The sequence below is a fragment of the Temnothorax americanus genome, unplaced genomic scaffold (assembly GCF_048541705.1).
Source record: "Temnothorax americanus isolate GAGA-0224 unplaced genomic scaffold, ASM4854170v1 Scaffold6, whole genome shotgun sequence".
NCBI classification, from domain to species: Eukaryota; Metazoa; Arthropoda; class Insecta; order Hymenoptera; family Formicidae; genus Temnothorax; species Temnothorax americanus.
The window spans coordinates 5,289,490-5,299,577 of record NW_027509751.1 but is presented as its reverse complement, the minus strand read 5'-3'; the positions used below and the strand labels follow the sequence as shown (position 1 = coordinate 5,299,577).

Genomic DNA, 10,088 nt, shown 5'->3' with positions numbered 1-10,088 from the left:
TTTTACGTTGTTGCCTTCACAATAGAGAACAATGAAAACTTTTAATTCCGTAGGAAATTAGTCTCGAACATTGCCAGAAGGCACAAGAAGTTTTGCCTCGTTCAGTCGTTCAGACGTAGCGGCGTTGAATGGCTTTGAAAAATCTAATAAAAATAACGATCACTGATTATTACAGATTCCGGTATATTATTTATATGATTTACTGAAACACATAAACGTTAAATGCGATTTTTACTCTAATTTTTATCTAATTTAAAATTACTTTTAAATTAGATAAGCAAGAAGTTAAATATAATTTACTTAAACATAAATGTTAAATGAAATTTTTAATCTAATTTTTATCTAATTTAAAACCACTTTTTAATTAGATAAGCAAAGAGTTAAATTCAATTAGAATTTAGATTTACAATTTTTATTAATCGCGTAATTCGATATTTATCATTTAATCTTATCAAATATTCGCAAAATTGTCAAGTTAACAAATCGATCACTTTGTGACATCGTTTCATTGAATAAATTAACAGTTATTATGCACGAGCGTTCAAAATTCGTTATCATTCATTCAATCTGTTTCTAACTTGTTTTTCTTTTCAACTCTTGTCAAAGTGGTCTTATGATCTTCTAGGTTAGTCTTTATAATCAATTGACAATTTTATTAGCTTAGTACGTAGCATATTCGTGAAAAGTACGCGCAGATGAATCAAGTTACGAGTTATTCACCTTGTTGGGTACGCGGCAGCAAGATCGAGGAAATAGTTTGGATCGGCAAAGATGTGCTTGCCTGGTGCACCGGCCTGTACATTATATTCTTTCACGTCGTCAAAAAACAACAAACGTTGCACTGGTGCTGGAATAATGCGACCGGCGATGGTGCTCGCTGTGTATCCGGTCACCAGTCCTCGCCGATTTTCGCCTTCTCCGAGAGATCGTTGAATTCGCGAATCTTTGTTCTCGCGTATCCCTCGATGACGAGAATCTGCGAGTGCGTTGGAGGATGCAACAGCGGCTATCTGGCGATCGCGTTCACTCCAAACGATCATCTCGTGTCGCTGGGCTCCTACCCGAGTTTCCCGATGATCGTGTGGTCCTGGCGAACGGGGGAGAAGATCGCGATCGTCAACACGCTTATACGCGACGAGGTCGGTCAGATGATCAGACCGACTCGGACGGGACGCACCGTCATCGGGCAAATGGGAAAGACCTGCGGAAAATTGTTCACTTGGGAGCTCGATGTCGTCGAGAAAATCGTTATTCTAAAAGGCATGTTATTTCTTTATTTCTTTTTTCCAAGAGAATGTTAATTCTCCCGGATCTCTAATGAACGATGTGCATCCCACACACAGTCAAAGGTTCTAAAATACGTAAAATATTTTAATTGCGAAGATTACGAGGTGAAACTGCCGGGAGAAGCTACGATTCGCGGGATCGACTGGTGCCCGAGCACGCCGAAGGATCCGCTGCTGGCCATCACCGACGCGGACGGTCACGTATACCTAAGCAACTACGACGGTACCAACGTCCTCCGCGTTGTCTTCTCGCAACGCTGCGGGATTTGCGAGGACATTGAGGTACCAGCCGTGTGCTGGTTTCGCGGTGGTATCATTCTCAGGACGACCTTCTGTCAGATCCGCTACTTCAAGAGAGAACCGACGACCGACGTCTGGCGCAAGCAATGGTACGTCAAGTCGATCGTCAAGCCCCACATTCTGGTCGCGCACCCCTCCAGGAATTGGCTTTTCTACAACACCCTCGAGGGTTACCTGATGCAGATGGTGTTCCCCGAGGACGAGGGTACCGCACCGACGGTGCATAAGTACCTGCATCACGGCGGTACGTACCGCTTCGTCGATTTCTTGTATCCTTGGTGCCATCACCTCGCGACGACGGACGATCTTAAGGAATTCACCATCCTCGAGAGCTATAGCGGCAGCGAGGTCTCCAAAGTGGAGCTCGATATGGAAGGCGGTGTATCGGCTCAAGCCTCGCATCCGGATGACCCGTTGATCGTCGTTGCTAGCGATCAGGGTGAGATGACGGTTCTGGGTGTCACCGATCCGGAGCGACCAACGATCCTGGCGTACTTTTGTCTCCAGACAAATTCCTTAGATCTCCTAAAGTTCTGTCATTCCGGCAAGTGAGTCTGACAATGAAATAATCTGTATATCAATTTTTTTTTAATTTACAGCATTTTAAAGTGTTGACATATCTATTGATGACAACAATTTGTAAGAGCCGATTTATCTCATTTTACAACAATTTTCTAATTTCATATCTTCACAAAATCGACAAAATGCGTTAATTATAATCATAACAATTTACAAAAAAAAATACACCGTTCAGTAAAATAATATTAACATAAATTGAAGACTTGTAACTGTCTGTTTTCTAACTCGGGTTAGGTTAAGTTAAGTACAGCAAACAGAATTTGAAACACGTGGAGAGTCCCGTGCCCAGTTATCGTTCATTACATTTCACGAACGTGATTCTCCTCCATTGCGTGAAACGTTGATTTTCTACAGGGAGTAACCGATAAGGCGTTTAGAGAAATGAGGATTCCTTGTTCCTCATTCTACATTTCATAAATCTTAAGGTTCCTTATAGCCGTATTCATATTATAGTCCTCCCTTGAGGAATGAAGATTCCTTTGTTCCTCATTATACATTTCATAAACCTTTCTTGACCAATTAAGGAACCTTGAGATTTATGAAATGTAGAATGAGGAACAACGAATCCTCATTCCTCAGGAAAGGACTATGAATACGCGGCTATTACTCCTTTGCCGAGCGTATTTATAGTCACGAGAACGAGAGTAGGCGCGCGCTCCGTCCCGACTAGAATTATACACCTCTCGATGGTCGATTTATGTTCGCCGACAGATTTCTGATCGCCGCGCAGAAGGAGACAGGCAATTGCTATTGCGTGAACCTGCGACGCGACGCGCCGTGGAAGGTGGTGGCCCAGCTCCGGGCGAAGGGTCGCATCGCCGACGCGGTGCTGTATGACGAAGATACGCGCGGGAAATTAAAGGTTCTTATACTCCACGCCCAGTACGAGCCGTTCGGCTCGGTGGGTCAGCAGCTGCTCGTGTACGACGTGTCGTACCTCATCGGGTCAAGTCGACGTCTGATCAACGAGGTCATCAGCGTCGTAACGCTGCCCGCGCTCTTTTACGAGCTGCGTTACGCGCCTGGCGATCCTCGGCTGCTGATAAGCTCGCCTTACCTTGAACGGCAGTTACACACCCTGAGGCTACGACGCGGCTTTGAGGACGCAACCTTGATGGACGCGACGCTGACGGGTCATCACGCGCGACACGCTCGCGTCTTCGCCGATCGACGTTGGATCGTCACGTGCGCCTACGACGGGCTGGTCGTTATTCGCGACAGAACGGTACGGCAGATCGTCGCCGTGGTGCCGGTACATCACAGACTCGACTTGGGCAGTCGGAAAGCGGTCGTTAATCCCGACGGTAACGTGGTGGTCGCTCTTGGCCACGATGGCTCTTTGGTCGCGACGCACGTTCGTCGTGAGAGCGAAAAAGTATGTGTTAGCAACAACTACACGTGATTTATTATTTTTTTTAAAGAATAATCAATTTCTTCTTTACATTATCTTCTCTCATGAAACGGTAACGATTTCTGTTTTCAGTACAGAAGAGCAAAGCGTCACCGCTCGCGACTGAAACCAAAAGCGTCTATCCGGTGGACTATGAATGGTACGTAAAACAAAGAGAGAAGATACTCTCGGATTACGCTTCCTTGGACCCAGCGATCCTTGCCTCGTTGACCCGAGCCAGAGTAGATTTCCCAGCAGCCGGCGAGAAAGAATTTAGAAGCTGGGAAGAATGGCGGCAGAACGCACAGCTGCGAGAAGAGACAAAATTTTACGCCGCGGAGAAGGCCGCCATTGCGAGGAATCTGGATGCCTTGAAGGCCACCGTCAAGCAGCTCCTCGACGCCAACGAAACTTGTCCGGAGATGGAGAAGTTACCGGTGTCCGCGTTCGACCTGAACAGAGCAGGCCGCGATCAGAGGCTGAAGACGGCTAGGGACGAGCGCGAGGACGCCCGCATGGAGCTCGAACACGTCTGTGCGTCGATGGATCGCATAGCCGGCTGGTTGAAGGCGACCTTCTGGGATCCGCAGGTCGTGTTGGGTCGCTCGATATTCTCCTTCCGCGGCGACACGGAGGTGACGAATTATCCGCTGACCGAGAAGGATCCGTACTTCAGGGAGCACCTGCGATGGGCGCAGTTCGCCAGGGATTCGGTGCGCAGCATCGTCTATGACACCTTCCAACCGTGGCACGGCTACACGGACGAGCAATTACGAGTGGAACTGAGCAAACCCGTCCGGGTGTATCGCGAGGAGGAAAGACGCAGGATGGATTTGCTCCTGGAAGAAGAGGAGCGAGAGATCGATCCTGAGGAATTAGCTGAGCTGCGGGCGGTTGATGGTAGGATAATAAGTTTGTGTTTCTTTTTTTACACAATGAGTATGTGTGGATCATTACGTTAGACTTTTTCTCATTCTTAGAGCATTGCGCTTGCTATATAGCTTCCGACAACAATGATAATACTTTCCTGTCATTTTTTGCAAAAAATCGGAATTTTATGTGCCTAAATGATTCTTAAATAATGACTCTTACATTAACGCTTTCTAAACACTTGAAAAGATTTCCTTGAAAAACCTCGAATGAAAAGAGAAACATAATGGACAACATTTAAAGTTGTTTAAAATAAAAAGTTGCTTGATTTACCAGAATAAAAAATCTAAATTGATCATCAAGGAGATTAAAAAAAAAAAGATTCCAGTTTTACTTTGTATGAAGCTGCGAGACTCGAGACTTCCGACTTAGCTCGATTAAACCTCGCTAATCGTCTGGCGCTTGTCCGCAGGCATGACAACGCATCGGTTCGTCGAGCAATCGCCTTACTATTACTCGCAAATGGAGTCTTACGGGTTCGCGCACGTGATGCTGGACGATCGTTATCTGATGCACGATTACGGCAAGCTCCATGCCTACTTCAATGGGCTCTTCGATGACATGTACGCGGCGAAGAAGCGGGAAGCGAACGTGATACAGGAGAGGAACGAGCGGATACGTCATATAGACTCCGAGCTGAGAATAATGTTCGGCCAGGGCGTGCCGCGGGTTCCTGCTGATCCGCAGTGGCATCCCAAGGTAAACATGAGGTGCGAGTATTGCTTCTACCGGATGCCCTAGAAGCTATAGCCTTAACTGATTTATTGCGAGAAAAACGTGCGGGAAAAACGAGTATATTAGATATTCTTGTGAATGAGTTAGGGAAATTAAGTTAACTTTTCTCACGGAAAAATATACCGTGCCAATATTGAAGATAGTAGTAACAGATCTTCAAACTTATAAATTTTTATGAAAAATTAAACTATAAAAAAATGCAGCATTTATCTCTAAAAATTTATCAAATTTAATAAAATAATAAATTATTTTTCAAGAGGTTACACAAATGTCAGGACGGTAAAAATTTCTAGTATATACACATTGGAGATTAAAATTAATTTTTTTATAAACCTTCCTGCACGATGCCGCAATTACGAGTAATAACTATTGAATGCGTATGAAGTAAATACAATACCGATTAGGAGAAAGCAGATAGCATTATTCAAGTGCTCGATCACGAGGTCAAGGCGAGGCCGTACGTGTCGCCGTCGCAGCAGGAAATCCTGGACATGCAAGTAGCGGAAGCCGAACGAATCAGACAGTTGTTATTGGCCGACGATTTTCGCGAGCGCGTTCTGATGAAGATGATGGACGGCATGCTGGAGATTCGCTGGGAAGACACCATCAAGATAGAGGTGCGCAAACCCGCGTGCATGCTGGAGAAACAGCCGGAGCGGTATACATCCGACGACATCGCGTCCGTAAAGAAGTACGAAGCGAATGTGGAGATTCTTCGGCAGGAACGTGATCGTTACAGAAGGATGCTCGAGACCGATTACGCGAAAATCAATGCACTTTTGCAGGAAGGCATCGACAAGTTCGACGCCAAATTGAACGAATTCTTTCAGGTCTCTCATCTCTAACTTTTAATTATTATATTTATCCATCAAGAATTAATAGTATATTACATTACAAGGGCCGAAAGTTGAATTTTCGGCCCTGCGCGTCATGATGCCCCGAGGCGAAGCCGAGGGCATCATGACGAGCAGGACCGAGATTTCAACTTTTGGCCCGCGTAGTGTATACGATTTTTCTTCATAGCCGGTCGAAAGTACGTTATTAATTTTACTTTTTTTAACTTTAAATGTTAATAAGCATGTTTTTGATGCCTGCCCCCGACATTTGCGGCACGAGCGAAGCGAGTGCTGCTGGTCGGGGGGGCAGGCATCAAATACATTCCAAGAGTCGTCTTGTCATATTTTGTAAAAATAAATTAATTCTATTAGCTTTCAAGTTAAGAAAATTACCTATGTTAACATTGTCTCTTGAATTTAATGTGCTTTTCAAAATTGACCAAACACTTCATAAAGTTGACGGCTTCAATTTTTTAGATAGGTCCTTAAAATACACAACCAAATTATTTTCTTCACAGTTTGACAGTAAAGTTTTGTGTTCTATCTGCCACTTTTTATACGTGTCGTAAACAAGATTGTATCGATCAACAGACTTCTTTGGCAACGTATCTGTATTTATTATCAATCGCGCTTCTGCATCGAAATTTCGTATAACTTCTTCCTCGTCTACGGATTCATCAGATGACATATTGACAGAACAATATTGATGACTATTTTTAAGGTTAAAGGGCGTTACGGTTTAAAGTTATAGAGAGCGCGCGTGTACTTTTCACAGGGAGTAAATGTTAAACTTTCGTCCTTGCTATTAGGGACGAAAGTACGTACTTTCGACCGAGGTATGAAGAAAATTAATTATTTTTAAATAAATTATAATATTTTATAATTATAATAATTATATTTTCTTTATCGACTGACATGGAGAATTCGTTAGATTTCGTAGAACAACTTTTATTTATAGCTGAGACTAAGAATCGAAGCGGCGATAAACCAACTGAGGCTGCGGCACGTACGCGGCCGTATGCGTAATCTGGCGCGGATTGAGGGTGTGAAGGAAGATGACAGAATGAAGCGAGAGATATCCGAGAAACGCCGATACGAAAACACGCTGAAGGAACACGCGCAGAAGCTGCACGACGTCTATCAGGATATGCTCGCGCAGCACGATGAGCTCTGCACTCGCGAGAAGACGATGGTGAAGAAGCTTCAGCATGAATTCGCTGCATTGTCGAAGGTCAACGTCGAGCTTCTCGAACGGCAGTACAAGCGAAGACCGCGGGTATCCTTGAAGAACGTCGCTGCCAGCGACCTGCTCAATCTCGCGAAGCATCTTGTAGACCGTATCAAGCCGGCTTATTTCCCGGCCGAATGCGCGGATTACTCGAAGATCCTGGAGAGTTTAGACGCGCGGCCCAGCGGATTGCCGCAGTCGGTCGACGCGAATCATTGGGACCACCTGACGCAATCGCGCCGCCAGAAGATTAATGTCGAGCTGCAGATCAAGGCTCGACAGCTGGTGATAGCCGCAGTGGAGCGAAAGCTCGCCGTGTTTGAGAGTAAGATCGACACGTGTAAGTCGAGCGTGGCCCTCTTCAACGATCGGTTGAGGACAGCGAGGGACGAGCGGATGATGCGTGAGCAGAACGCGGAAATACAGTTGGTGCTAAAGAGAGGTCAGGTGGAACTCGAGTTGCGGGGTGAACGGCGCGACGCGGCGGACGCCGTCTTGGTGCCGCGCGGAGAGATCGAGAGGGTCAACGAGCACATCCGCGTCGCGGGTGCGCGCAAGCTCGACGCTCTGAAGCGCACGATCGACTTCCGCCACGAGGTGGTGTCGATCGAGTGGGAGCACCGATGCCTGAGGACAAGGTGCAAAGAGCTAAAGGAGGATCTGCACTTTGTGAAGGATGTCACGGTCACCCGGGACATGCGCACCTACCTGAAGAGGAAGGCCAAGGGGCTGCGCGACGACAAAACCGCGGTGCATCTCGAGAGAGAGATCGAGACCGCGACGAAATCTTTGAACAAAGCCTTGTCCAAGGAGACGAGTAGACTGGAGAACCTCCGGCGGAAGATTGCTCGCGTGAAGAAGAAGAACGCCGAGCTCGATCGAACCATCACCGAGATGAACGTGGCGAGATGGGAATTGGAGTACCAGCGCGACGTCATCGGGGAGATGAGGCAGCGCGAGCACACGGACCGGAAGATGCGTCTTTTTAGGCAACGATCCGATCTGATCAGGAAGCTCCAAGAGAATTACACCGAGCTCCTGGCGCTGCAGACCGAGCACGAGTTGTTGCGGCTGCGAACGTATCCCACGTTGGAATGTTTCCGGACGTTGGACGATAAGGGCCAAGTGTGCTAGTGATCAATCGACCATTTTAGGATGTAAGAATTATAAAATGTTTTTGGTTCTATTTTTTCATTTTTTTTTTTTTTTTTTTTTTTTATTATTAATATGAGTCAGTGAAAAAGGGGAAGAGAGGATAAGATGCCTGAAACAGATCCTTCCGCAGCAGTTTGTTCAAGTACACGTCAAACGTTATCTCAATCTTTGTGTCGAGTAATTTAATTAAGTTCATATAGATAATCACGACCCCAAGGGACTACACGTACCCCAATAACAGAGCCGTGTGCCACGCCTGTATTTTTCGCGCGCATATAAACTTAGCGTAATCTCGCGATCGCTAATTTCGCAATCACGATGCGGCGGGGCCGGGGCCCACCTAAACTCCGCTAAATCACGATCAACGTGGCGGCGGGATTTTAATCGGCGACGTTTCACTACGATCTCGCAAAGGACAAGCGGCAATTTACGCCGGTCGGCATAAATCACCCGGCGACCCGATCTCGATACATAATGGGTGCCGCGCTCCGCGCGGCCTACGCTTTTTTTCACCATAAATAACAGTACTAATAGTACACCGGCGAGATGAATGATGCGGTCACGGCGACGGCGGCAGCAACACGGCGGCGGCGGATCATCGGATCGCCGCAAAGCGCGCGCTTACGAATCAATTTAATCTGGGAAAATTCCAGGTGGTCCCTTGCGAAAGAAAAGACGCGAGAGGGAAAAAAGGAAAATGTGGAGACTCATTCCGCGACGATTAGTGACCGCGTCCGTCTGAACCGCGGCGATTTCTCGATTCGGCGACGGTTCATTTTCGGAGTCCGCAGCTCCCAAAGAGGGGGAGACACTGTAAATATTTTCGACTTAATAGCGATTTGATTTTTATTAATGGAGGCACTCGCGCGCGCGGTCCGCGGTATTACGCGCCTCATTCTACATCCGCGACCGTAGTAGCCGCGCGCGAAGGGAGAAAGAGCGATATCCGTGACAGTCGATCGATTAATCATCGTTCCGCCGCCGACGCGGGCACAATGCTGCCGTTGTCGTGGAAGAAGACGAAATTGGGATGCCCGCTTGTGCACCTATCGCGACGCCTGTTGTAAGACGTGTGGAGCGTCGTGATGGAGCGGCGGGATTTCACGGTAAAAATAAGTCTTTTAATATACGCGAATAATATTACATTGTATCACGGCATAGCTTGCTCAACTACTTAACATTTGCTTCTATTCTATTTTATTATATCTGTATGTAATCAATATTTATAAATATTGCGAGGAAAGGAAAGAAACACGACGTGAGATGCGGAGGATGATAAAGTTTAAAACAAATTTAGCGTTATATTGCAACAACGTTTATAATTGTTTATGATTCACGTTTGTTGCAAACTCCAATGCAGTATTACCCCTATATGCGTTTAATATTTAATTAATACATGCACACGATATATCTTGTTATAAAATGTTGTATAATTTTCCATTTAAATAAAATTATTGGATTTTGAATAACACGTGATGTTATTTTTTTTCCCCAGAATGCATGCAGAAATATAATTCCTGACAATTTTCAAGCTTACGAATAAATTCTTCACACAGTTCGTGCGATCTTTGTTTCACTTGAGATGGTTACTCATGCGAAATTCGCAGTTGAAGTAAGTATATTTAGCGAAATACATCCTCCTAAAATCA

The 10,088-nt window shown here is 45.8% G+C and overlaps 1 protein-coding gene across 1 annotated transcript; it reads left to right on the top strand.

Moving 5' to 3' along the window:
* Positions 1-695: 695 nt before the first annotated feature.
* On the top strand, positions 696-9,231 carry LOC143905105 (cilia- and flagella-associated protein 43-like). The gene is made up of 7 exons (XM_077420254.1): positions 696-1,260; positions 1,384-2,134; positions 2,877-3,526; positions 3,649-4,455; positions 4,898-5,184; positions 5,625-6,050; positions 7,015-9,231. Exons 1-7 carry the CDS (start codon positions 696-698, stop codon positions 8,416-8,418), a joined length of 4,890 nt encoding a protein of 1,629 aa, XP_077276380.1. The 3' UTR covers positions 8,419-9,231.
* Positions 9,232-10,088: the final 857 nt, after the last annotated feature.

What these genes read in the sequence shown, in the direction of transcription:
- LOC143905105 (XM_077420254.1), top strand. Translation starts at nt 696, where the DNA reads ATGAATCAAGTTACGAGTTATTCACCTTGTTGGGTACGCGGCAGCAAG. An exon ending in GAAAATCGTTATTCTAAAAG is followed by an intron (nt 1,261 to 1,383) that starts GCATGTTATTTC and finishes TTAATTGCGAAG; the next exon opens with ATTACGAGGTGAAACTGCCG. An exon ending in AATTGAACGAATTCTTTCAG is followed by an intron (nt 6,051 to 7,014) that starts GTCTCTCATCTC and finishes TTTTATTTATAG; the next exon opens with CTGAGACTAAGAATCGAAGC.